Source organism: Tasmannia lanceolata, unplaced genomic scaffold (genome assembly GCF_043159265.1).
Source record: "Tasmannia lanceolata isolate RefF3 unplaced genomic scaffold, GAP_Taslan_0.1 ptg000018l, whole genome shotgun sequence".
Classification (NCBI taxonomy): domain Eukaryota; kingdom Viridiplantae; phylum Streptophyta; class Magnoliopsida; order Canellales; family Winteraceae; genus Tasmannia; species Tasmannia lanceolata.
The window spans coordinates 17,777,895-17,805,637 of NW_027518695.1; the positions used below are offsets into that span (position 1 = coordinate 17,777,895).

Below are 27,743 nucleotides of genomic sequence, written 5' to 3' on the forward strand. Positions count from 1 at the left end.
ATCCTGGTATCATTTTATTCCCCTCTTATTCTAGTTTAATTTCGGTATAGTGCCTTCTTTGAACGTATGGTGTTTGGCTTATGAAACTGATTTTCATTTGATGTTCTTGCAGATGGTTTTTATCCCTGAACGGTATTATTATGGTCAAATTTTCAAATTATGACTTCATCTTTGATTCATTTTTAAATGTCCTGTATGTGAGGAAATCAGATTATACCTGAATTTCGCAAATGGAGTGGCCCAACAAATCTGGTCTCATTCGATTCCTTGGTTTTGGATCCAAATGCACTAGGATTTAATCTTGGGACCAGACAGCCTATTAGTGGTGGCAATATTGTGTTTACAAATTGAACTGATAATACTTCCTAATTCAGTGGATCTAATGCTTCCATTTCTATCTTTTAATGTCTTTGATCTTTATCAATTCATTGCCTGATAATGTCAGCTATGCTTGCTTATTTCATTTAGTTTATCAAGTTTGTGATAGCTGAAGCTAGTGTTAACACCTGTGCAGAAACTAAATCACCTGTTTTGTGTTTCAAGGTGTCTGATAAAATTTCAAGATTATTTCCCGATCAACTTGATTTGATGATGATGTGTTCTTAGCCTTAGGGATTACTTCCTGGTTGAAAACGTTCATTAAGGCTTGGGATTAGCACCTGTGTTCAATTTGTTTATTCATCCTAGGCAATTTTCCTCTCAAGTTCAGGCGATGACGGAATGATTCTTGAGCCGACCCTTTGCCCTTCACATCCTCTTTCCCTTCTTGGGATTCTTACAGAGTGTAGGGGGTTTCCTTTCTTTCTGAGGTCATCATTTCTTATGGGATTCAGGGGTTCCACCTTGTCCTCTTTTTGGGACTACTCTCTTCGCGTTCCTTGGGATACTCTTTGCATCTCAGGATTCCATCAATTTTGGGAACACTTCGTCACTTCTCTCGGGTCAAGGCGACGATGGACGGCAACCTCCTGAGCCAAAACCCCCCTTTTGATCCAAAGGGATAAAAATACATAAAAATCAAATAACAAAAATCCAAAAAAAAAATCAAAAAAAAAAACACCCAAAGCGTTCTTCGAAAAGCTGTTTCGAACTACGTTGGCTTGATCCCTTTTCACAGGGTACGTAGGCAGCTTGGGATCGTCATCCCAAGTTCAGTCAAACTTTTCAATAAAATCATTTCAACCCTTCAAAAAAAATTATTTCAGCATCCAAAAATATCTCTCAAGCTTTTCTCAACAATACAAAAACCAAAATAGGCAAGGATGGTGATTGCCAGGTCATTCAGAGCCTTCTTTTTATCTCATTACCGGTTTTGATCGTGGTTTGCCGGTTTTATCGGTTTTCCGACGTTTTATCGAGCTTTGGGACGGGCGACGACGTAGCGTGGCCCCTTTACAGGGATTGTCCTCGCTGAGCCCAACGATAGGCTATGACGATCGTGAGACTTGTCCGATTTTAGCGGATCAGGATCGCCGAGCTCGATTCCTTTAGAATCGCTCCCTGAGTCTATCGTATGTCCCATTTTCTTTTCCCTGGCATCCTGGGTTTGCGCATACCGTCTGTTTTCTGATTCCTTTCTTTCCTCGCATCTTTTAGCTTATCATGTGTTTGTCTTTGGTTCCGTGTGTGTTTACTTTCAGCTTGCTTGTTTCTTATGCATTTAGTTTCACCTGCTTATTTACTTGCTTAGCTGTGACATTTATTGGCTTACTTATCATGATCATATGCTTAGCTGTAGATAGTTACCGCTTTTCTACTTATCATATCTGCTATTACTTGCTTAGCTGTAGTTGTGCATGCGGATGTTATTGCTTTCCTAGATGTGATGGGTTAGGATTAGATGCGGTGAGTTAGGATTTGGATGTTTATTTTCTTCTGCCCATCCCCGGGTCATGCATGCATAGATAGGCGTTTTCTCGGGGATACTCGTTCCCATTTCACATGATTTTAGCCCAAAACTCTTCAAAATTAATTAAAAATGGCATAAGAGACCAGGTGTTTGCACTTGGGCGAATTGAGGGCGCTTAACACCTTCCCCATTCGTCATCAGGCACGGACTTTTGTATCTCTGGTTATCCGTTGCAACAGAGTATTTCATGGGATCCAGGGCCTACTTCCCTGGATGGCGACTCTTCTTTGTTATAGGTACATCTTGGTTCCGGGCTAGTCCTTAAATCGAGAGGTATCTCATTTATATCGCCACCCATGCTGTGAGTGGCACCATTTCGAGAGTTCCTTGGTAGAGCTCTCCTTCACATTGTGGAGATCTTAGAGGATCGGCGTGGGATCTCGTGTCCCTCGCCCATTCGTCCTCGGGATCGGGGTCCACAGGTGAATGCAAAAACATTAAATCTTACGCTCAAGCTTACCGTGGATATTCGTGACTTCAAGCCTATTCAAGATCATGACAGATTATCTATTTGTCTTGAAGATTATGAAGCAGGGTTTGATCCTCGAGGGATTCAATTGATGAATGTTCTTCGACACTTTAAAACTCGAGGACGTGTTTTTTTTAACCAGGGGAGTATGATGCGGACGAAAATCACCAAGAATAGTTCAGTTTGTTGGCGTGGAATAATTTTCTTATTTTTAATTTGTATTTTCATTATTTTATTTGTAGTAATTTGTAGGGCATCAAATCTTATTCTTTTGGCATGATTTTGGTGTTTTTATAAAGGTTTTTTTATTACCTATCTAAAGAGCTTAAGATTACGCGATTTGGACTTGATTTGGCTAAGTTATAGGTAGTTTTAGGATATGGTAAGTGTCTATTACAGGATTACTATTTTAGGTAAGTTTTAGTTAAGTTTTAGGTTGTATTTATGTTATTTTAGATGGACGACTATGATTAGTTGCTTAAGCTTTAAGTTAGATTTTAGGGTTTTTTTTTATTATAAATAGATGTTATGAAAGTAATGTAATGGACTTTGATTATTGAATGAAATTTGAGAACATTTGATTGCTTGGATTAGCACCTGCTGGAGTATTTTATAGTTTCGCTCTGAGAAACTCTACTTCGACGGGATCGAAGTAAATCACATCCCCTTCGACGGTGATCGAAGTGTTATAGATTCCCTACAATGGTGTTTGAAGGGCCCCTTTTCATTTATTTTATCAATCTTGCATCCGTTGCCGCGCCACGAAGAGCGTCTAGATTTTTTGGACTGCATCACGTTCTTCAATCCTTCTTCTTTTTCTTTCAGGTAGAGCAAAACAGAATTAGGACGAGTGACTACCTTGTTGCAAGCATTATTTCAAGAAGAATCTGAAGAAAAGAGCAGAATGGCCAGGGTTGAGGAACGTCATTCTCCTCATTTTTTTTACTTTCTCATCCTTAACGCAGACAAAAGCGCAGAAGTACATGTGACATGCATGAGGCCAAAGCTAAATTTCCTTCTTTGTTTTTTATTTGGTGAGACAAAAAAAATTGGAAAACATGATTCACCAAAAAAAAAAAGGATAGGAAAAGTTTGAGTTTAATAGGTTATTGGCTCAAAAAAATAGTAAAAAAAATAGAGGAAATACACACAAAAAAAATATCACATTTATTACGCTTATAATTTTGTCATTTATAAAATATAGTGGGGTAAAGTTGAAAAGTTGGATGAAAAAACGTGTTTTAAATGTTTTCCTTAAAAAATGTAGTTTTTTAATTTAAAATTTTTAAACAGTATGATTTAGACAATTATGCAATTAGTTTTTTTTTTTTAATTTTTCTTTTTAAATAGCAATAAACACCTAATTTAGAAGAAATATATATATATTTTTAAATTTTTTGTTATTTTCAAAATATATACTATCTAAAAAGATACACACCGGAGACCGGTTTCTTAAAAACGAGAAATTATATGATGAAGGGCCGTATAAACATGTACCCATCATCTCATCCTTGATATTTGATCCAACAGCAGCTCACCAGAAGCTGCTGTTGGATCAAAAATCAAGGGTGGAACTTCTGATATACCACCTTTACGTGTTTATAAGGCCTTTCATGATATAATTTCTCGTCTAGGCATTTGCTAGCGTCCATCGCAGAAGGCCTGTTGCATGTGAGAGCAGCCACACAGGCTCGCTCTTCAGCAGATATTGTCTTCATTCACGAGGTGGCTGCTCTCACATGCAACAGGCCATCCGCGAAACGCCTTCTGCGATGTACGCTAGGGATTTGCTATAGACATAATCTTCATTCTATATTATCTGTTTATAGTTTATGTCATGAGAAAACTTTGGTTGTATAATCATAAATCTTCTTTTAACTAATAAATAGCTTATAACTATAAAGTTTTTAAAGCTAATAAATATATTTAAAATAAAAAAATAAGGTATTTAATAGCTACACATCAATTTACATCTATATGGTATTTGATACCTATAACGAAGTTTACATGTACCATGTATGCATCATTCTCTTTTCATTTTAAATCATCAAAATATAGTCATTTTCTTCGATATAATTATAAGAGGTTTATATTGCAACCACTGATGGAGTCTCTGTCTCAATCATGGATTTAAATTTCAGTCGAATTTTTTTGTTTCAGCCGACATATATCGATTTCCTCTCTTACGAAAATGAATATCCACTTGGATTTGGAAAAATCAAAGATTTTTTCAGGATTTTATTAATGTTTCAGTTGAAATATGTGAAACATACAACTTTTCGGAGGATGATGCATAAACCCAAAAAAGATGCTCCAAAAATCAAAGGCATGGATTGTACCATCAGGTGCACCCGTGGTTGTCGATTAAAAATTATCGGATAAGATTACATTGATGTGGCACAAGCAAAGCCATGTGGTAGGAAGGTCCTCGAGGTACCAAAACATCGTTTTAAATGGCGTTGAATCTCATGTGGCCTAAAAATCACACCATTTATGCATAGATAATTATTCAATATGCGACCATTGCATAAGGCATTTCACAGATGGGCTGTTGCATGTGATGAATTAAATGAATTAGACAAAATCTGTTGTTTTCTCACATGCGATAGCCCATCCGCCAAATGCCTTTCGTGATGGTCGCTAGCAAATCCCATTTAATATTTTTTACTTTTTGTCATTGAAGGTGAACCGTTGATCATACGTGATTATTGATTTTCCTTAGATGAATGAGTAATGAATTGGATTAAAATTAGCAGATTTGTTCAATAAAACAACCAAAGGGGGGCGTTCATTGTTACAAAGGGGGTGCATTTATAATCGCAAATTAACATTTTAATGACTTTTTAGCATATCTCATATGTGGTCTCCATTTTTCAATCCACAAGAACAAAAATGTAACACCCATTTCAATTCAGACATCAGGATCTTGTAGCCTCTTGATTTCTGTGTAACAAGCATTACTTCAAAAGCTTAAAATATTGGAGAAGGAGTTACTTAATCCTGCATATTTTAACACCCCTCCATGTGTGGCTCCTGTTTTTAGGGTTGGGCTGCTCGTTGCACATGCAGCCCCTCTTTTGGGTTGGCCATTTACATGTGGATTTTTAATATCAAAGAATTTTGTACAATAACGAAAGCACTTTTTCATTCTTTCGTATACTAGGGGATTTCGCTTGGAAAAGAAAATGTCCCATACTAACATATTCGGGTCCATAACTATGGGGCACGAAATCTTGTGGCACTTACCAATAAGACCCTATCAATTAGTATTACAGAGAAGAAATGAATTATAGACCGTAATACAATTAGATAAGCTCTTCAAGTCTCCATAGACAAACTTGGGATATGCGATCTAAAGTAAGATCTGTACCTTTCAATTACTCCTAAAGCTTGGTTGTTTCACAGTTTCCATAATGTGCAGCCCTTCTATATAGTCCGGGGTTAGGATCATCCTATTGAAATTAATTTTGGGGCACAACCCATTTTTGGTTTGTGGCCTATCAAATGGACGATTTGGATCATCATATTTCTCGGTCATCATCATCGAGAGAGAGAGAGAGAGAGAGAGAGAGAGAGAGAGAGAGAGTGTGTGTGTGTGAGTGAGTGTTAGGTGGGACTCATTCTGAACAACCTCGCAGAGTAGATGGGCCACATTATCAGCAACCTGTCTTAAATTCGGACTAGAACTATAGGAAAACAACTAATTTTTTATGACAATATTACCCCTATCTTTTGCTAGTCTAACGAACATACCTTATTCGTGTACACGTGGCAGCACCCTCTTCCCTTGATAAATTTTTTATGACAATATCCTTCATCTTGATAATGACACTCTTAATGGTTAGGTGAGGGAGCTAAAGATTGGACTATTAAACTCCGCAAAAAACTACGGTCTCAATAGGTCCACTTTGGAACGGATCCACCTATGTCTCGGTCAGGGTCCATTCGGATCCTTTCTTGGTCGTATCCTTTTGAATGGAAATTGGCATCATATTCCGGTACCCATGTGAATGGAATGGAATGGAAAAAAATAAAATAAAAAATATTAATTTTGAATATTTCAAATAAAAATTCAATTTGAACTAGGGCAGAATCAGAATACGTGTCTATCATCTTTGTGTCTTGATTCCATTCATTTTTGGAACCAAATGCTGAAATCGAAATAGGATGCCAATTCCATCACGATTCTGGAATCCGAAGGCACCAAAACAATGGAATCAAGGGGCAGAATTAATTAATTAAAAGGGAAGAAATACAGGAATCTTTTTCCCATCCTAATTGTGATATTCTAATTCCACCCAATTAGGAATGATAATTTTATCATAATTTTTTTAATTAAAATTTTAAAGGAGAATAAGAATAAGAATTGAAATATAATGTCGATTCCAATTTCTGATTCCAGCAATCCAAAAGGTGTCCAAATGGTATTTTTAGCTATTGGCACCCTCCATCTGGATCTAGAACACTCCATCGGATTTTCTACCTACATCTAGGTCAGGATCCAAAATAATTTTCGGTCTTAGGATTTGGATCCAATGGACACTATCTGATCCGGCTCATGTGCCCAAATCATTGTCCATCAAAGGACCCAATGGACCGTCTGGGTCTATTGAGACCCACACGAAAAGGTGAAGTATCATGTGGTGTGCAGCCCAAAAACAGTGGAGCCCACATTATTTGGGTGTTGCAAACCATTCATTTGTTGGGCCATGATGTAGATAGGGTGTGCCCAAAAAATCTTCTCTATAAGATGAACCTAACCCTTCAATTTGTGGAGGTTTAAAATGGACGGTACAGTATAAAAATCTCAACGGATGAAACAGGTTAGGATCATCCTATGGAGAATATTTTTTGGGCACACCCTATCTACATCATGGCCCAACAAATGAAGGGTTTGGATCACCCAAATAATGTGGGCCCCATTGCTTTTTTTTGGGCTCCATCCCCCATTCTCACCAAAGACTCTTGATAGGCCAATCCATCACAGTAACAGTAAAGTGAGAGGTGCCATTACTAAAAAATATAGATGCATCACGTTCGCCCCCAACCACTCCTACAACGCACTTTAAAAAAAGGACTGGTAGGTAATCCACAGTAGAATACATAAAAAATAAAGACTCCTCTTATTTAAACGATTAGAGAAAAAAAAACCTTGTCTCGTCACGACTCAGCCATGACTACCTTGGAGCTTCTCCTTTCTTCCCTCTTCATAGCCACACTCCTCTACTTAATCCTTAACGTGCGCACCCTCTTCCTTAACCGACACCCCCTTCCTCTCCCTCCAGGCCCCAAGGGCTGGCCAATACTAGGCAACCTCCCCCAACTGGGCACCAAACCTCACCACTCCCTCGCGGCCCTAGCACGTGTATATGGGCCCCTCTTCCATCTACGGATGGGATCGGTCCACGTCGTCGTGGCCGCCTCATCAACGGTTGCATCTCTGTTCCTCAAAACCCATGATGCCAATTTCTCGAACCGCCCCCCTAATTCGGGCGCGAAGCACATAGCCTATAACTACCAAGACCTCGTGTTCGCGCCGTATGGACCGAGGTGGCGCACGTTAAGGAAGATATGCGCAGTGCACCTCTTTTCGGCCAAGGCACTAGACGACTTTCGGCATGTGAGGGAGGATGAGGTATTGTTGGATATTTTTAAAATATTTTATTTTCTACAGTAGAAAAATGAGATTTTTCAAAGAGAAGCACTTTGTTCTTGTTTTTTATTCTTCTTCTATTCTTGTTTTTTTAAGGGCATATTGATTGCTTTGAACCTGGGGTGCAGCCCTTTTGTTTAGTATAAGCCTTGTATCCATGGTTTAAAATTTCGGATACCGGTGGGAACCGAAACCGAAAATTTTCGAAATTCAATTTTTCGCCCTTTATTTCGAAATTTGGGTCCGGAATTTGGAACCAAATTACCAAATTTCGGTTTTTGGTGGGGTCGAAACGGTCACCGAAACCGAAATTTTAAACCTTGCTTGTATCCTCATGACTTATTTCTTTGTAGCCACCTGCATAAATTGGAAATTAAAGTCTTTAAGGCCTTGTTTGGATTGCAAGAAATTTTAAGAAAATTTTGGAAAGAGAAAAAAATCTAAAATTACCTACTTATTTTACATTAAAAAAAAAAGATAACTTAAACAACCCTATTCAGTTTTTACTGAGAGGGACCTCCAATTTATGATGATATCACTCTAAATTAACCATAATCATATCATTTTCCTCGAAATTGTTGAATGAAAAAAAAATACCCAAATCTTTTTCAGCTATAATTTTTTTTTTCTTGCAATCCAAGCAGGGTCTTAAGAGAAAGCTTCGGCCTGCCTTGCCTACTTTTTCCTCTCTCTGTCTATTCTATTTCTTTGTTACGAAGAGTCACTTTCTTCATCCACCATTCTAATTTCTTCCAACAGGTGTGGGGGATGGCACGTGCGCTAGCCAGAAGTGGTGGGCCCGTCAAAGTAGGGGAGATCTTGAACGTTTGTACCACGAACGCTTTAGCAAGAGTTATGCTTGGGAGGAGGGTTTTTGGGGAGGAAGACGGAGGGGGGCAAAAGGAGTTTAAGGAGATGGTGGTGGAGTTGATGGTTTTGGCCGGAGTTTTTAACGTGGGCGATTTTGTCCCGGTGTTGGAGAGGTTTGATTTGCAAGGAGTGGCTAAGAAAATGAAGAGATTGCACAGGAGGTTTGATGACTTCTTGGGTGGAATTATGGAGGAGCATAGAAAGGCCGGTGGTGGCACAGGCCAGCATAATGATTTGTTGAGTTTGTTGATGGGTTTGAAAGAGGATGCTGAAGAAGGTGGAGGGAAGCTTACTGATACAGAAATTAAGGCCTTGCTTTTGGTATTCCTCTCTCTCTCTCTCCTATATCATTTCCCTAAGCGCTCGAGTATTTTGATAAACATGCACTCCACTTGTTTGTCGTGTGTAGTATTTAAAGGGATATTACGGTTCTCAAAAAGCTCTTAAAACCCTTTAAATACTACACACGACAAACAAGTGGAGCACGTGTTGATCAAAACACTTGAGCGTAGATATAGATATCACTTCCCTCCTTATATTGAGATATTATGGTAAAACACTTTGAAAACGGAATCCCGTCTACAACAATGGAAATGACCGTGGATTTGGTTATTTTCACTGTATTAATTGTGTTTCTTGGGGTTTGAGTTATCTGATGATAAATTCGTACCCTAATTAGATGTCAATTCTCGTTAAAAGGGGTGTGAATTATCCTACAAGCAGGCGGTGCAAATTTATCATCACCCTTTTCAAAAAGTATGGTACGGCCCATTCCACAGGATGGTCCAAACTGTACATTACCTATTTACGTTGTGGCCCAACAAATGATTGCTCTGGATCATCCTATAGAATGATGAATGTACCCCTAAGTAGGTACTCGTGCCGAAGGCTGTTTAGGAGAGTACAGCCACATGCGCGTCATTTCACTTATCTTCTTTTAATGGCAGTAGGAGGGCTGTTTAGAAGAGTACAGACACATGCGCGTCATTTCACTTGTTTTCTTTCACTGGCAGATATGAAAAGCTACGTCTTTTCATTTTTCTGAGGTTGTGGGTAGTCTCGTGAGCCAACAAACTAAAAGGCTCTTAAAAAGTCTCGTGAGCCAACAAACTAAAAGGCTCTTAAAAAGACTACACCCACCCTCTGCTCAGAAAATGAGGGGAATATATCATTTACCAATGATAAATACAGGTAAATGATATCAGCACAACCATTTTTTGATACCTGCACTATTACTTCTTGTCTTTTATTACTTAAAGAAGGGCAGTGATAAATCGACCCCCAAATATCTTAAATTCAACCCTATGTATCTTTCTCTCTCCCATGTGTTTGAGAGAAAAAGAGGAGAAAGAAAGACACATACGGGTCAATTTAAGATATATGGGGGTCGATTAAAGAATTGTTAAAGAGGTTACTATGATAGCCATTGACAGCTAGTTAAATAGCAAAAGACATGTCGAGTTAGTGCAATTATAAAAATATAGTATTGCAAATATAAATAGCTTGAAAATAATGTCATTTTCATAATAAGACAAAATAATGTCATTTTCATAAGAGGAATTTTAGACTGAAGGGAGCCCTTGTAGGGGTGCGTATTCGGTTAAAACCGAACCGAAAAAACCGAAAAGCTGAAACCGAATATATTTCGGTTACACAAAATTGGAACCGAAACCGAATAGGTGGGGAACCGAACCGAAACCGAAAACCGAAATCACTGAAAATCATCAGATTCTCTCATTTTCGGTTTCGGTTTCAAACGCCTCTGAATTTAAAGGAAAAAAAAAAACCTACAAACCAAACCCTTTGTAGAAATACCAAAATCATGGGCCTTTGATGCCTATTTTAGTCTCAAAACCTTCTTACCTAGAAACGTAAGCAGGCACAAAATCGGTGAGAATTCTCGAAATAGTTGGGATGAGAATAAGGGTTTCAAAAGAAAAACAAGAAAAACTACAAAGAAGATGAAGTTTTTTTTTTTTTTTGGTACTTACTTGATTATGGTGGAAAATTGGAAGGCAAGCTCTTGATCCCTCCATCTCTCCCTTATCCTTTCCTTTTACTTGATCTCCCTCTTTCTCAATCTACTATTTATCTCTCGATCTCCCTGTTTCTCTTGTTGTTGTTTTTTTTTTTTTTTTGATTTTCTTGTTGTCTGTAGTACAACAAGGGTTTAGAGGAGGAAAACAGAGTTGTGGGTTTTCTGCAAATAGTTGGAGAGGCCGCGGAGCCGGAGATGAGGCGGAGGGCTGGAAGCTGCGGAGCTGGAGTATCGGAGGTGGAGAGGGCGGCTGAGTTTAGAGGAGAAATAACCCTAGCTTTTGGGTTTCTTTTGCTGCAGATGTGAAAACTGAAAAGTGAAAATTGAAAACGAAAAATCAACTATTTTTTACTTGGTTTTGAAAATTAAGTCTCATGCTTTTTACTTGGGACACCCTCCTCTTCACCTCTTGTCTCTTAGGGTATATCAAGTGGAGGTTGTCTCAAGTGAAAAGTGGGGGTGGATATATCAAGTTAAGAAAATTCGGTTTTCGGTTAAACCGATTTGTTTTCTTTGGGAACCGAAACCGAAACCGAAAACCGAAATTTTGATTTTTAAAAACCGAAACTGAACCGTTCCAATCCGGACCCGAACCGAATTGACCGACCAATTTCGGTTCGGTCGGTTAATTCGGTTTTGACCGATTAATGCGCACCCAAAAAAGAGGTGAAAGGTAGACCTGGCAAACGCGACCCATGCCCGCGGGTCGACCCGACCCACCCGCAAATTTGCGGGCACGGGTCTGAGTTTTAGTGACCCGTCAAAACTAACCCGCGGGTGACCCAACCCGCAAAAACACGGGTCGGGTCGGGTCAACCCGTGGGCACCCGCTTTTTTAAGGGTGGTGATTTTGTTATGCTAATCTAGTTAGATGGCTTTTTTTTCTAGTGCCAAGGATGGTGATTTTGTCATGCTAATCTATTTTTTAAGGGTTTGATGCCTGAATAGGTTATGGCTAGCACCATAGGTTGATCCCAACCCTCCGATTTGAATGTTAGAGGGTTGGTCACTTGATCCTAACCCTCTATAGAACGGAGGGTTAGGATCAACATATTGAAATGATTTTTGGGGCAACACCTATTTAGCCTGTGGGCCATCTAATGGACGGTTTGGATCATCCCACGGTGCCGGTCATACCGCCCTCATCAAAATCCAGTGATAACATTTCCCAAAATAAACAACTGTTTGAATTTGCGGGTGACCCGGGTTGACTCGGCCCACCCGCGGGTCACCTAAATTCTGACCCGCAAAAATGCGGGTCATTTCCTCACCCGACCCATGTGACCCGCACCCGCATCACCCGCGGGTTGACCCGGCCCGACCCACCCGTTTGCCAGGTCTAGTGAAAGGGCTCCCCCCATTGGGGGCACATGGGGGGAGCCTTTTCACCTCTTTTTTGCAAGGGCTCCCTTCAGTTTAGACTTCCTCTTTTTCATAATAAGACAAAAAAAATGTAGCTATATACTTTATGAAAAGACAAGCTAAAGGAAGTGAAAATGCTAGAAAATTAGTGAAAGGAGAGTGAAAAATCGACTCCCAAATATGATAAATCAACTCCGCATGTGTCTTTCTCTCTCCTCTGGGTTAGAGAGAGAAAGAGGAGAGAGATAGACACATGGGAGTCAATTTATCATTTTGGGGGTCGATTTATCACTGCCCTCGGTGTGAAAATATCATTTCCTTGCAATTATTTTGTATCAGGAAAATAAGAAATTCATATCCGCATGTTAATTTCCATCAATTATTTCTTGCTTCTTTTTTTTAAAGGTTATAATTTGCTTCTTCCAACCAAATTATGACACCTGTGCTTCACAGGACTTGTTTACAGCTGGCACCGACACGTCATCAAGCACGGTGGAGTGGGCCCTGGCCGAGCTAATTCGCCACCCGGATCTCTTATCGGAGGCCCAACAAGAGTTGGACTCAGTTGTGGGCCAAGGCCGGCTCGTCTCAGAGTCCGACCTGGCCAACCTCCCATTCCTACAAGCAATTGTCAAGGAAACTTTCCGGCTCCACCCGTCGACCCCACTTTCCCTCCCTCGATTTGCCTCCAAAAGTTGCGAAATTAACGGGTATTTCATCCCGGAGGGCTCCACCCTCCTTGTCAATGTGTGGGCCATAGCTCGAGACCCAGCCGTGTGGCCCAAGCCACTCGAATTCCAACCTAGCCGATTCCTTCCGGGGAGCAAGCAGGCCTATATAGACATCCGAGGAAACGATTTTGAAGTCATACCCTTCGGGGCTGGCCGAAGGATATGTGCCGGGATGAGCCTGGGCCTACGTATGGTCCAATTTATGACAGCGACTTTGGTCCACACTTTCAATTGGACTCTACCTAATGGCCAAATACCAGAAAAATTGGATATGGAAGAAGCCTATGGTCTCACCTTGCAAAGGGCGGTGCCTTTAATGGTGTGCCCTTTGCCTAGGCTAGACCCGCGTGTCTACACTTAGACTAGCTAGGGCATGCTTGATAATGGGGTTTGTGATATTTACTACAATGTTGCCAGTTCTATTGTTGTACTAGCTTCAGTTTGCTACAAGTACATTAGCCTATATTGGTTTTAAACTTTTTCCACATGTAGGAGTGGTTTTATCAAATAAGAGCCTCTTTGGGTACTTTATTTGCATGTTATGGGGAAATGATATTTTCACTCCCCCTGCATTACATGCGTACTCCCCCTATCTTATGTTCAAATGATTTTGAAGTTAAATTTTTACCCACATACACAAGAACCAGACTTATTCAAACATAGAAAAAGGCGCTCAAAATACACATCTCATATATGAATAAAATGAATAAGACAAAATCTGTTGAAAAGTAAGCCTATGTGGCTGCTCTCTCATGCAACAACCGGCCCCTCGAATGCCTTCTGCGATGGTCCCTAGAAAAACCCTCAATCAGCATTTGAGCAGACAACATGCTGACTATCAAAACACTGAAAAGAATATCGTTAGCTCAGATGGGAGTTTCATTGCAATATAAATGAAGATCTTACTTTTATTCATTGACCAAACTTTCCCCCTTGTATTCACCTCCCAAGTAAACGAAAGTAAGAGAAAACATAGCAATAACAAGGAAGTTTTTGAAGACCCATCAATTAACAAACAAAATATCTATAAAATGTAAATGCAATATCTTAACAACAAAAAAGCTTGAAATAATAGGAACCATAATACGAATACTGTACCTTTCGAAAAAAAAGAGTCATTATGCAATATTTTTCCATACAGTACTAATATATTTTGATAGGATTTGCTAGCGTCCATCACAAAAGGCAATTTGCAGATGGTCTGTTGCATCTTACAGCAGCCACATCGTGTATGAGGATAAAATCTGCTGAAAGTGAGCCTCTGTGGCTGCTGTCAGATGAAACAGACCATCCGCCACAATAGAATATGGAAGTTGATATCTTCACTCCCTTGTTTTGAGATGGGTCAATTACCAATGGGGGACAAACATTAGGCGAAATTATCAAAAATTATCAACGAGGGACAAAAGAGGTCTAGTCAGTAAAAGCTGGACGAAAATGCCCTTTTGGCATTTACAAGACTTTTTGACCTTGTTTTTTCTTCTTCCCACTTCTTTTACTTTTCCATTATCACCTTTTTTTATTTTTTACCCTACTAGTCATCTTCCTCCTTGTTCAGCCACCATTGTTGCTGGCAAATCTTGAAAACTTGAATGTTGAGTTCTTACCATCTATCTCTCTGTATCTAGGTTTTGTTTTTCTTTTTTCATTCATTTGTTTCTGATTTATCTTGTTTAGGGTTTAAGCGGTTTGTATTTTATGGTGTGTTCTGAAGATAATGCATGGATGGCTTCACTCACTTTTTTGGAAGACAAGTGGTTGTGTATAAGAAAAGGTTGATGTAATACATGAATGGATGGCTACACATTTTTTGATTTACTTAATTTTATTTTTTTTGTAATACACAAATTGAGATGTAATACATGAAGCACATTTAATGAAAACAACATCCATTTCTTTTGTTATTTCTATCATGAGCAGAATTGTAATACCATTAGAAGAGTTGCTACAGGCAAGGGATTTTGTAGCAGAAGGGCTTTATCAACTCCCTAGAAGGGGGTTAGTAACTCTCAAAAGTAGGGTTACCAATTTTCGAATGGGCTTATCAAGTGCTTGAAAATTGGCCGAGAGTACTGGAGTTTTGGAAGGGGGTTTCAAGTCCTAGGATTGGGGTTATCTAGTATAAAAAATGGGGTTACCAATTTCCGAATAGGGTGATCAAGTCTCTAAAAATTGGCCTAGGGTACTGGAGTTTTGGAAGGGGGTTTCAAGTCCTAGGATTGGGGTTATCTAGTATAAAAAATGGGGTTACCAATTTCCGAATAGGGTGATCAAGTCTCTAAAAATTGGCCTAGGGTACTGGAGTTTTGGAAGGGGGTTTTCAAGTCTCTAGGATTGGGGTTATCTAGTATAGAAAATGGGGTTACCAATTTCCGAATGGGCTTATCAAGTCCTTGAAAATTGGCCGAGGGTACTGGAGTTTTGGATGAGGGTTTTCAAGTCTCTGGGATTACCAAGTATCAAAATGGGGTTGCCAATTTTCGAATGGGCTTATCAAGTCCCTGAAAATTGGCCGAGGGTACTAGAGTTTTGGAAGGGGGTTTTCAAGTATTTGGGACTATAAATGGGGTTACCAATTTATGAATGAGCTTATCAAGTCCCTTAAAATTGGCCGAGGGTGCTAGAGTTTTGGAAGAGGGTTTTCAAGTCTCTGGGGTTGGGGTTATCCAGTATCCAAATGGGGTTACCAAATTCCGAATGAGCTTATCGAGTCCCTTATGAACACGTTTTTACTTCCTGTTTTTTTTCACTCGTTCATTTTCACCGTTTTCTTTTCTTTCTACCCTACGATTCATCTTCCATTGAAAGGGAGAAGTAGAAATGTCAAACTCTAAAACAAATGAAAAACAAAACCTAGATATGGAGAGATAGATGGGAATGAACTCACGTTTCAAGTTTTCGAGCTTTTCCGCCTCTAATGGTGGCTAAATGATGAAGAAGATGACTGGTAAGGTAAAAAAACAAAGTTGAAAATGAAAAAGTAAAAAAAAGAGGGAAACAAGAGAAAAGAGGGAAAAGTGGAAAGGCAAAACGTGTTGCTTAAGAAAAGGGCATTTTCATCCAGCTTTTAATGACAAGACCTCTTTTGTCCCTCGTTGATAATTTCTGACAAGCATTGGTCCTATTGATAATTCCGCCAAATTTTTGTCCCCCACTGGTAATTGTTCCTTTTGAGATTGGCACTCTTCTCTTCACTTTACACTAATCTCATTGGTTGATTCAAAAGGCTATCAACAGCGAATCACAGAAGTGTAATGCATTAATTTTACTTGTGCAAGTCAGAATATAAAAGATGATAGAACTCCCTTACACTGCACTTTTCTCATTGGATATTAAAATTCCCAAAAAAATAATCAACAGCCAATGACAAAAGTTTAAAATAGTGCCAATATTAAAAGCAGGGAATATGGATATCATCTCCCTACAATTATATTTACTGTGAAACCAATTACACCCACTTATAAATCCAAAATCTAAAACAATTTGTTTGCTTTCACAGAAATATTACAACATCCACCAGTACACTTTCATATTGATACCTTCACCCAGAAAAAAAGGTTCAATCCATAAATTACAACCTTAGAACCCAAAGGAGACATTTCACCCCTCCAATTAATAAGCAAACAAGAGCCCAAGTTCAGCAATTTGCTCAGGTTTCTTGGTCATTTCCCAGTTCTTAACTGGCCTCCTTTTCTCCATACTTACCTCTCTTCACCACTACTACTGAAATAATCATCGCCATCCGGTTCCAACGGTCTCGATTCATGTTTTTCTTCAACATCTGATTCCCAAGACGCATCTTCCGAGTCCTCCGCCTGATCAGAATCGCTGTTTTCTTCGAAATCCTTTCGACCCAATTTGTTGCCGCCACTTCTCTTAAAAGCTTCCCTAGGCAAGTTCTGTTTTCTGTGTACTGTTCTTGATATCTTCTTCTCATCATGGGCCTCGTCCAAACTATCAGAATCACTGTCCAAAACAGGTAAATTTCCCAAACCGTCAGAATCAAATTCACCATCTTCTGATTCCTCAGCATTCTCATCATCACTATCCCATCTACGTACTTCAGTACTCCGCTGCCTAGTATGTTTATCTTTCCAATCTCTTTGTCCACCTCTGTTCTCATCCTCTGAATCTCCGCTGAACGGAGTTGATACTCTTCGTCCCCTCCCACCCATGTCCTCTCTGTTCCAATACCTCATCTTACCCAACTCCTCTTTTTCGGCAGCTTCTTCTGCTTCCCATTCCTGATCGGCCGCATCCTCGATCTCAGCTATGAATCTATCGAGTTCCTCTTGGTCACTATCCTCAGATGGGGCAGGGTCCTCCCGTGTGTCGGGCTGGGGGGCAGGCTGTTTGTCCCCGTGGAAGACATAAGGGCTGCCCTGTTTCTCATCGATTGCACGGAAGAATGTTGAAGCCACTCTCTGGATACTGGCCATGGCAACTGGGTCCTCGGGGTTTACACCCATACGCCGAAGTTGCTGTTCTAATTTCTTTATGTTTAATTTCTGAGAGTCGAGAGCTTGCTCAAATCTGGCCTTAAACAATGCCTGCAGTGGAACGGAACATGAATATATTTTCATAGTTGAAAGAATCAGTTATGTAGCTAATTCACTTATGAAAAATTTCCAACACATTTCTGCATTCATGGTTGGGCTACAAAGTCTAGTTGCACAAAGCAAGAGCCACAAAACAGTGATTCTAAAAAAATTCAACAACCCAGAATGCCTAGGGGAAATATATAAATAGCAGTACTGAACAATTAAGAACACATATTTCTAAAAAAAGGGCAGCCCAGTGCACGAGGCTCCTGCCATTGTGGGGTCTGTGGAGGGCTAGATGTACGCAGCCTTACCCTTGCTTTGCAGAGAGGATGTTCCCATGGCTCGACGCCATGACCACCAGGTCACAATGGAGCAACCTTACCGTTGCGTCAAGTCTCGCACTCAACACATATTTCTATTTAACAAGATAAAAAATGAACTGATTTACATCTAAGATTTCTAATTTGCATCTAGGTCCAGAAATGACAAAAACTACATGCATACGTACGTTACGTACGTACACACACATAATGAATGACTTAAAGGAAGTAAAGAGATTCTGATATAGTACTCAACTCAACAAAGCCTTTGTCCCAAACTAGTTGGGATCGGCTAAATGAATCCTTTAGAAATATTTCAAGAAGGTGAAAGGAATCTACGCGGCTCTAATCCTGGCTCTAGTTGGGTTCTTCTACGTGGATCATTTTCTTCCATTCTAATCTATCCAAGGTCAAGTTCTCTATTATGTTCCTAGCAATCAAGTCTTTCCTCACTGTTTCTACGCAAGTTGTTTTTGTCTGCCCCTACCTCTTTTTACTCCATCAATTTGGCACGAGTCGCCTCTTCTCACCAGAGCATCCAAAGGCCTACGTTGGATATGTCCAAACCATCTTAAGCGGTGCTCTCTCATCTTCTCCTCAATTGGTGCCACTCCCACCTTTCTACGATGTCTTCATTTTTAATTCTATCTAACCTTGTGGCCGCACATCCATCTAAGCATTCGCATCTCAGCTACACTCATCTTATGCACATGCTGCTTCTCGGTGGCCCAACATTCTGAGCCGTACAAAATGGCTGGCCTCACAGCTATCTTATAAAAATTTCCCTTCAACTTGGTAGGGATTTTACGGTCACACAGAACTCCAGCGGCAAGCTTCCACTTCAACCAACCTGCTCTTATTCTATGGTTAACATCCTCTTCAATCTCTCATTCCTTATGTAGAATTGAACCAAGATAGCGAAAAATATCCCTCTTAGGTACCTCCTGTCCAGTCATATTTACTACATCCTCGTGCTGCCTCCTTACATTACTAAAGTTGCACTCCATATACTCTGTCTTAGTCCTACTTAGTCTAAAACCTTTGGATTCCAAAGTAGTTCTCCATAACTCTAACTTCGTATATACTCCAGCTTTGGTTTCGTCGATTAATACCATGTCATCTGCAAATAACATACACCACGGTACCTCATCCTGGATACCCTCCGTAAGCTCATCCATAACTAGTATAAAAAGATAAGGGCTTAGAGCTAATCCTTGGTGCAGTCCTTTTGTAATTGGAAACTCACTAGACGTGCCATCCGTGGTTCTGACACTAGTTACTGCTCCATCGTAAATATCCTTAATCACATCAGCATATTTAGTACGCACTTCACTCCTAGGAATCCTATCATATGCTTTCTCCAAATCAATGAAAACCATATGAAGGTCCTTTTTATTTTCTCTAAATCTCTCCATTAACCTCCTAATCAAGAAGATAGCTTCCATAGCAGACTCTGAAAACAAAGAGAATTTCCTCCTCAACCTCAATGTTCTAACTTAAGCTAAATAGAAGGATAATGTCTGTCTAAAGTACAACCTCAAATTGAGGTTGAGGAGGAAGTGGAATCGTGTGTGCATAAGTTAAAAGACCCTAAAGTTTTCAAAACATGCACCAAAAGAAGTAAAGAAGAGACTTTGTTTTTTATACATAAAGACTAATTTTATCAAATATAATTGGATTACAGGTGCAATTTGGGGGTAAAAATTACCACATATAAAAAAATCGCTAGAAGCTCCTGATTTGGCTAAACGATCTGCGAAACCGTTGGCACTTCTAGGAAAAAGAGAAAAAGGGCAAAAACCAAACAAACACATCTTTTATTTCATCCATAAGATTTGCAAGTTTCCATGAAACGCCGCTAATCCCTTTAGCCCCCAGGACTGCAAAGAAGGGACTATTCATGATAAAAAATTTGGGCCCACACATGAGCCTAGTATGGTGTGAGAAATTGTTGTTCATGAGAGGATCTTCTTGATGGGGTCAATAGCTACTACAACTGTCTTATTTAGGTTTAGTTGTCTTTTATTTAAGTTGTGGGGACCATCAATGCTTATGTTTTAAGTTGTAGAGACCATTATTAAGTTCATATTTTTGGTGGGGTGTATCAATTATTGTTCAGGTGAACAGAAAGGTGAACAGTAACATGAATAGTAACAAATAGTTTAGTTTGTTTTGTTGTTGTTAAAGTATAAAAGATAAATACTGCCTTTCTCCAACAGCTTAAGCTTTTGGAGAAGTTGGTGAGTTAACATGGTATCAAAGCCAAAGGTCTCGAGTTCAAACCTCCCGGATAGCAAAAATCCACATGCGATGGTCGGCCCAAAATGGGACCACATGTGCCACGTGTTTGCCAAGTGGGCCACACATGCGGGGGAGTGTTAAAGTATAAAAGATAAATACTGCCTTTCTCCAACAGCTTAAGCTTTTGGAGAAGTTGGTGAGTTAACAGTTGCTACATACAAATAATTCTAGTTCCACTAGAACTCTATTAAGGCAACAAGGGAGGGTTATATAATGTAATTTTTAGTTCCTTTTATAGCATTTATTTATTGGAATAAGGAGAAACAAGGGTTTATATAATGTGATTTTTAGTTCCTTTTACAGCATTTATTTATTGGAATAAGGAGAATCATCTGTGGGTTTTTTTTGTGGATCTCCTCCAATAAACTGTTAGTGGGATTTTTCTTGGAAAAAAATTCCACTTTCAAGAGCTTACCTGCATATTTCCACAAAATTTTCTCTGGAATTTGATCTACGGTTATAATCAACCTAGATCTGAATTCTTTTGGATGCAGTTCATTGTATTTCTGATTTATGATCCAAGGAAATGTGAGTTGCTGTGATTTTTTTTTTTTTTGAGACGGTAAAAAGAAAATATATTAAAAGACAGACCGATATGGTTCTAGCAGATTACAAAGAGAAAAAAACAAAAAAACAAAATCAAGGTGGGAGATAATCAAACCACTCCAAACTAGACCTAAAAACACCACCCCTAGCTAGGGAGTCTGCATCTGAATTAGCAGATCTCCTCACATGCTTAAACATTATAGAAGAGTCAAGAACTTATCATCAATTTTCTCAAAGAAAGATAGAAAACGCCACGGAGGGAAAGCCGCACCCAGAAGCCAGCGGACAACATTAGAGGAATCCCCTTCCACTATCACCTTATCTAACAAAGAACCATCCAAAAACTTTATCCCACGATGAACTGCTCTCACTTCCGCCTCATTAGAGTCCGCCACTCCAATGGGGCCCGAGTACGCCCAGAGGACATCCCCCTTGGAATCTCTGCATAAACCCCCAATCCCTGCATCACCAGGATTGTCGAGAGACGATCCATCGAAATTCAGTTTTAACATCCCATCTGGAGGAGGGAGCCAGGATTGGTTAATTTTTTCTTTGCTAACCCCCTCCTTGCAAAATGATTTGCCACCCTTCCCATAGATCATACGCTGAGACGAAATGAAACAGAGGAAGGCTTCTAGCCCAAGAAATGACCACTGCAATGATCTTTATAAATATCCAACAAGACGATTTTGCCACACCTTCAAATACTCGGGAGTTTCTTTCCTTCCAAATGAACCACCATGAAGCCAACAGACACATCTTCCACAGCATCTTACCATTTCTTTTCCAGGGGCACCATTCCCAACTTTAATAAAATCTGATATGGTGTTAGGGGGAACCCATAACACCCCAAAGCGAGATAGAATAAAGCCCCAGATATCTCTAGCAAACTTACAGTGAATGAACAGATGATCAATGGATTCGCCATCAGATAAACACAAAGGGCAATGGTTCACCAAAAACATCCCTCTCTTCCTCAAAAATTCAATTGTCTGGATACGACCACAACACACTGCCCACACAAAAAAAGAAACCCTCGGCGGACAAAAAAACTTTCAGATCGAAGAGGATAGCGGCTCCACTTCGCTACACACCAAATGTGTAGCGAAGTGGAGCTGCTGTGATTTTGTTAGCAGTAATTTACTTTTAAATCAGTTCCAGATTTGAGTCATCTAGTTGATATCAATTACCTAGAGCCACCCATCAATCCCCACACAAAAAAAGAAACCCTCGACAGACAAAAAAACTTCTAGATCGAAGAGGATAGCGGCTCCACTTCGCTACACACTTTGGTGTGTAGCGAAGTGAAGCTGCTGTGATTTTGTTAGCAGTAATTTACTTTTAAATCAGTTCCAGATTTGAGTCATCTAGTTGATATCAATTACCTAGAGCCACCCATCAATCCTAGAGTTTATTTCTGGGATAAATTCAATCATATTTGGTATGAGAGCGTCAATTATAGATTTATTCTAGCTTACTAGTCCGAATTTGGATTTCCTCTACTGAATTGTCGAAACTTAACATCATTTTGGACATCAGCGAATTTAGTTCGCTAGAGGAGTTATGGTGCCCCCCATTCACAATTTTAGACTAAATGACCCCGGACTATTCTGATTCCCTCAAAATTAAGTAATATCTAGAAGAAGAGAAACATTTGTATCTTACCTGGTACCAACTGTACTTTGACGGAAGTGATCGATCGATAATAATATTAATATAGATGTGTCTAAGAGAGCTATGTAGCATTGATAATAATATTAATATAGATGTGTCTATGAGAGTTATGTAGCATGATCACTCTAAAGGTACTCACTTAAGTTCTATGATAAAAAATTGATTTGGAGGATTTTTGCCAGCCTTTTTGTGGAGAAAGTGTAATGAGGTGGCCCATCCAGATGGCTGAATGTAGGTCAAGAATGTGCCTTCAATGGAAGTTTGCACGTAGTTATCACCATGAGATAGATCGACGGCACACAGGATATGAGGGGATCATGTTTGATCAAACTAGGGCAGTGCTATTGGCTTTTGCTAGTCCGGCTACGTTAGTCACATGATTGATGCAGAAGTTTAGGCACTTTGATAAGAAGCAAAGTTTGTCATTATGTTAACCATGTTAAAAAAAAAAAAAAAAACTTTTACGTGTGGAATGAATGCGATTCGGAGTTGTTGATCAGATGGATTAGAACATGTTCTGGCCACCGCAGGGATTTGTACCATATATTTCACAATTGTATGTATTCTTACAATCTTACATAGGATTAGAATTTAGGTCTCATTATCCTTTGCCTATAAGTGAGTCAATAAAACTAAATGGGTGATCAGAGTCAAGATCTCAGTTGATTGACACATGAGAGGAAGAGAATGCATAGTGTTCAACACTCAGGAATGTAGTTATGGGAAAACTCTACTTTCCAATTTCAAACCACCAACGTTATGTCGTACACAAGATAACTCTTCTAACGCCTTGCAAAATCATTATGACAAAAATTAGGTGGTTAGTGAGAGTTTCGTTTTCTCATAACTACATTCCTGAGTAATCTTGTGCATGACAAAAATAGGGTCAGAAGAGTAATCTTGTGTATTACATAACATTGGTGGTTTGATCTGAGATGAAAATAGGTGGTGAAAGCAAGAAGGAAAGACAAAAACCTTCACCTTTATACGGCAAAAACTATAACAACATGAAAAACATATGACCCTTCTAATCTAGGATGTTATTTCAAATGGCCAAAAGACAATATTCACAAAAGCAACCATAGTGCTTTTTCAACAAACAATATTTTCACATTCACTGCATAAGTGAAGAAAGTGGCTTAAATAAAAATTATGAAACTATTTAAAGAATGGAAATCGTATAAAGCGCACACTAAAGGGGAAAAAAGGACAATCCTCATGTAAGTGATGTAGCAACAGCTGCTGAATAAAGTCATTCAGCAAAGAACAAAAACTAGTAAGAGGTTGATGCTTTTGCTAGGTTCTGCTCAATTGCTTTGGGCGAGACAAATTTTATGTTTACCATAAGATGGTTAAGGATGGGGAGGGAAACTAACTTTAATCTGAAATATTGAGGTTTCAACTATCAAGAAACTATATAGATCATTTAAAAATATTAGAACTCCAAAACAAAAATCTGAAGCACCAACATGAAAGATGAAAAAAATAAAAATGACCACAATTTGAGTCACCAAAAACAAAAGAATGAAAAACGAAATATTGAAGCGTAATTGGTAACATGTTTTAAGAAAATCTCAGTCCTGAAATGGGATCAAAAGGCACATCGGCCATCGCAGCATAATGGGGGACAGTAGATCATTCTTACTAAAACAGGTAAAATAAGAAAGAAAATGTTACAAGTCTTTGTCCAGCATGATTAGTGCTACAATGGTCTAGATGAATATAATAAAGTGGAATTTATCAAGCAGTATCACTTAATTCCATTTTAAGAACACTACATTCGTGATTCCCAAGCAAAACATCAAAATTACGGTCCACCAAGCTCTATTCAATTTTGCAAAAGCGATTTAGCGGCCCTCTTTCTCAGGAGAGAAGTGCCACCAGTGGAATTTAAGTGTATTAAATGAAAAAATTGAAGTCAGATATGAGGCGGCACTTCTCTCCTGAAAAATAGGGCTGCAAAATTGCTTTTTGTGAAATAGCCTAGAAGCTTTCAGGGAATTATAGAGAAAATTTGCATTATGAGCTACAAATGAAAATTTGCAAAAGCTTTCAGGGAATTATAGAGCAGCCATGTGCATACCTTCCTTTTGGTAAGTGTGTTGATTGGTATCAGATTCTTTGGCTGCCGATAATTTCTGCCACGAAACATGATAATTGTTTTTACATCATGTATATTAACCACGATGCCACCGCTCAATCTTGCTAGCATAGTTGCCATTTCCTTGATCTTTTCTTTCGGAAAGTTATCGCAGCAAACTTGCACAGTTTCATGAAACTTCCAATGGAGATGCATGTTTTGGACAACACCTCCAAAGACTCCGCGGACACCAACCGGAACATAGTTTCTGTTTCTGAATCCGATCTTTTTGTATGCTTGAAGCTGCTCGATAGTCAGTAGCTCAGGGTCGTGCCGAGGAGTTGGTAGCTCTGGTAGCTCATACTTCTTCAGTTTCTGTAGGAGCAGTGCCACTTTCTTCTTGGCCTTCACTCGATTTATGACAGAAAACAAGTACAGTCAGATGGTATGAAAATAAAATAAAGATAATTAAATCAGTAAGTAGATATTCAGCTCAAACTGGGGAGACAACATGAGAAAGCGATGTACAGAAAGTAAATTCGGCAGTCTTCAGAAAGTCCTATTAGGAATCAATTTGGTTGCCCCCAAGAAAAGTTTGCAGGTAATTGCAGAAAAAGTAGATAAAGTAAAACATTGTTTCAGAAGTTGGGAAAGAGCCGACTTAGATGATTTCCACAGATACAATTGGTGGATAAATTTTAACAGTATTTCAGTCAAATAATCCATGTTATAATTACATCAGGAAAGCCAGACATGGTTCAAAAACTCAAAACTCAATGCAGATTAAAAAGGCCGAGTCCAGATCATTCAAAACTCAAATGAGATTTTTGAAGTTGGTCCTAGTAAAATCTTATAATAAGCACAAAGATTGGCTCAAGGAAATCATATTATAATTTGGCTACGGAACAGTATGGAATCACAAGTTAGTGCAAACATATTGTTCCTTGAGCCGGTCAAGGACATATGGGAAATGGTATGTGAGACATTCCTCAGATGAAAATATATCATGTGTGTGAGTTGTTTGAGAACATATTCTTGCTCTAACAGCGAAAAAAGGAGTTTGAAAGAGTAATATAGTACAGTTAGTTGTATGTATGAAATAGTTGAACATGTATCAATGTCACATCTAACTTGGAGCTATTGAAGAGGCAAAGAGAAAAGTTTTAGGTTGCTAAGTTCCTCTTATTGGCCTACTATATGCATCAATGGGTCTGGCTAGCAAAGAGCTTCTTTCTATAAATAACCTTTACTCATGACTCCAGCATGTTGGGACATCAAAATCCTCTTTCCATCTCAAAACTGGAGAGGATTTTTCCCTTTGTAGTTCTAGGCTTCTAGCCAACTGTTCATTGGCCCTTGCGATTGGTCAAGGAATGGTGTGTCCTACCAAGTCTCTTTTTTGTCTTTATCTCAAGTTTCTCTTTAATCTACTAACTCTGAGCGAACTAATCATGTCCGTTCAGTGATTGATAACCTTTTCCCCTTCTTGTGAGTTTCAGGTTCTAGAGACAAAAAAGACAACTAGTTGGGGGCTTTAGTATGGTAGACTTTACTATCTAAATTGTAGTTTGGCAAGTGCTTCTCTTCAATCCATCGTCTCTCCTCTGTTTTGACACTGTCGACTCAGTCATCCGTCTACTAGTAGTTTAAAGTAGACAGTCCATGGTCTTGAGTATGTTTCTACTTTAGATGGTGAAGCATCTGAGTTAGAAAAGCATAAAAAAATTCTCTTTCTTTTAGAGATGACAAAAGGAAGTTGGTACATTTTTTATTTGTTCATTCTGATTTCTGACATTTGGGTTACAACTAGAGTTCAGAGTTTCCAAGCTCATATGTATTCGTTATTCTGTGGATGATTTCCCTTGTGTAAATTGGTTATATTCATCCACTGGGAATTGGGTACCAGTTCAAGACTTCACCAAAAATTGTTTATTCAACCACAAGGTCTCGGGCCAAATTTATAACATCAGAAGAGCTAAATAGTGAAGAGATCATGATAGTTTACAACTTATATCCATCCATAACATGTTCGTAAAAACATAGTAATGGATGTGGGACAGATAGAAGCTTACTCTTCGGAGATTGTATATGAGTCTCTCTTCATCTGTCATCAATTTCTTCCTCAACTTCTTCGCACGCCTGATCTCTCTTAAAGTCTTTCCTGTTTCTCTCCTCATCCTCTTCTCCACCTTGCTTCGCATACTCCTCCCTTTTGATGTTGACATTGACCGAGATCCATCAACACAACCAAGTGGCAAGATGGAAGAGAAGATACCCTTATTCATAGAACTCCATTTAACCACAGTGCTTGCTTCCAACTGTGGAAAAACATCTCTCAATAGAACACTCCTGCGTAAAAGGCATCAAACCACATTTATTTAAATATACAAAATACTATTGAATCAATGCATTTAACTGGTAGAGCAAAATTCGAGGTAAGTGCCAGCGTGCAGACTAATAATTACCGGTGTTGGAGAAACGGGATCGCCTTCAAACAATGTCGTTGGATGTTTCTTGCTGCCCACATGTTTTGGAATGTGTTTCATCCAACAAAAACTATAAGCATTCAAGAAAACTTGAAAACCCAAGATGGGATATCCTCAATCAATCACATACAACAACCCAACATGCCTGAATCTACATGTAATTCAAGTAAACCCATGTCAGAAAATCCAAGCCATATCTTCTAACAAAGATTTTCTATAAATTTCAATGACCTATCTAACTCAGATATGGACCCTTGGGGACCTGACTTGAAATTCTTACATGGTTAAATGATAGAAAAATTGCAAGAAAAATGGGAAATTACAAAGAAATAAAGGGGTTCAAGAGAAATACAAGGAATCGAAGAAAAGACAGGAAATTTATTGAAAGAAGTAAGAAATTTCAGATGAAAAGCAGATGGTTACCAATGCCTGAACGTAGAACTAAACTCTTCAGGAACAGACTCCTCTCATCTCAGCCTTCCGATTTCTATCGATTGAAACCCATCAACGCTCAGATTCGGCTCCTCTTTGAGGAGGAAGGGGGAAGGGTTTTTGGGAGGGAGAGTGAAATGGCTGTAGGGTTTTAGAGGGAGAGAGGATTTATCTCATTTTCTGGAAAATGATAATCGCCCCCTTTTCTTCCCTAGGAAAGCCCCATGTAGTGTAAAAAGAGTACTATAATTTATAAGTATACTAGAGTGGGTTGGAGGGGGAAGAAAATGGGGCGAAGCTATCAGTTCCACAAACTTAATAGATAAAA

At 39.1% G+C, this 27,743-nt stretch overlaps 2 protein-coding genes across 2 annotated transcripts; one reads left to right on the forward strand and one right to left on the reverse strand.

Moving 5' to 3' along the window:
- Positions 1 to 7,511: 7,511 nt before the first annotated feature.
- LOC143849608 (flavonoid 3'-monooxygenase-like) lies at positions 7,512 to 13,561 on the forward strand. The gene is made up of 3 exons (XM_077358690.1): positions 7,512 to 8,013; positions 8,791 to 9,222; positions 12,755 to 13,561. Exons 1-3 carry the CDS (start codon positions 7,552 to 7,554, stop codon positions 13,391 to 13,393), a joined length of 1,533 nt encoding a protein of 510 aa, XP_077214805.1. The 5' UTR covers positions 7,512 to 7,551; the 3' UTR covers positions 13,394 to 13,561.
- A 2,860-nt stretch (positions 13,562 to 16,421) lies between these two features.
- Positions 16,422 to 27,667, reverse strand: LOC143851696 (RNA-binding CRS1 / YhbY (CRM) domain protein). Its single transcript, XM_077361178.1, has 5 exons — positions 27,407 to 27,667; positions 26,963 to 27,134; positions 26,570 to 26,846; positions 24,501 to 24,902; positions 16,422 to 17,582 (listed from the first exon to the last, which is right to left on the reverse strand). The coding sequence occupies exons 2-5, from the start codon at positions 27,022 to 27,024 to the stop codon at positions 16,734 to 16,736; spliced, it is 1,590 nt and encodes a 529-aa protein (XP_077217293.1). The 5' UTR covers positions 27,025 to 27,134; positions 27,407 to 27,667; the 3' UTR covers positions 16,422 to 16,733.
- Positions 27,668 to 27,743: the final 76 nt, after the last annotated feature.

Excerpts from the sequence above, each read along its gene's own strand:
- LOC143851696 (XM_077361178.1), bottom strand. The coding sequence starts at position 27,024 with ATGTGGGCAGCAAGAAACATCCAACGACATTGTTTGAAGGCGATCCCG. Across the intron at positions 26,847-26,962 it reads ATCCCGTTTCTCCAACACCG|GAGTGTTCTATTGAGAGATG; the intron begins GTAATTATTAGT and ends CCTTTTACGCAG. Across the intron at positions 17,583-24,500 it reads ACACACTTACCAAAAGGAAG|GCATTGTTTAAGGCCAGATT; the intron begins GTATGCACATGG and ends GTTCCACTGCAG.
- LOC143849608 (XM_077358690.1), top strand. The coding sequence starts at position 7,552 with ATGACTACCTTGGAGCTTCTCCTTTCTTCCCTCTTCATAGCCACACTC. Across the intron at positions 8,014-8,790 it reads GGCATGTGAGGGAGGATGAG|GTGTGGGGGATGGCACGTGC; the intron begins GTATTGTTGGAT and ends TTCTTCCAACAG. Across the intron at positions 9,223-12,754 it reads AAATTAAGGCCTTGCTTTTG|GACTTGTTTACAGCTGGCAC; the intron begins GTATTCCTCTCT and ends TGTGCTTCACAG.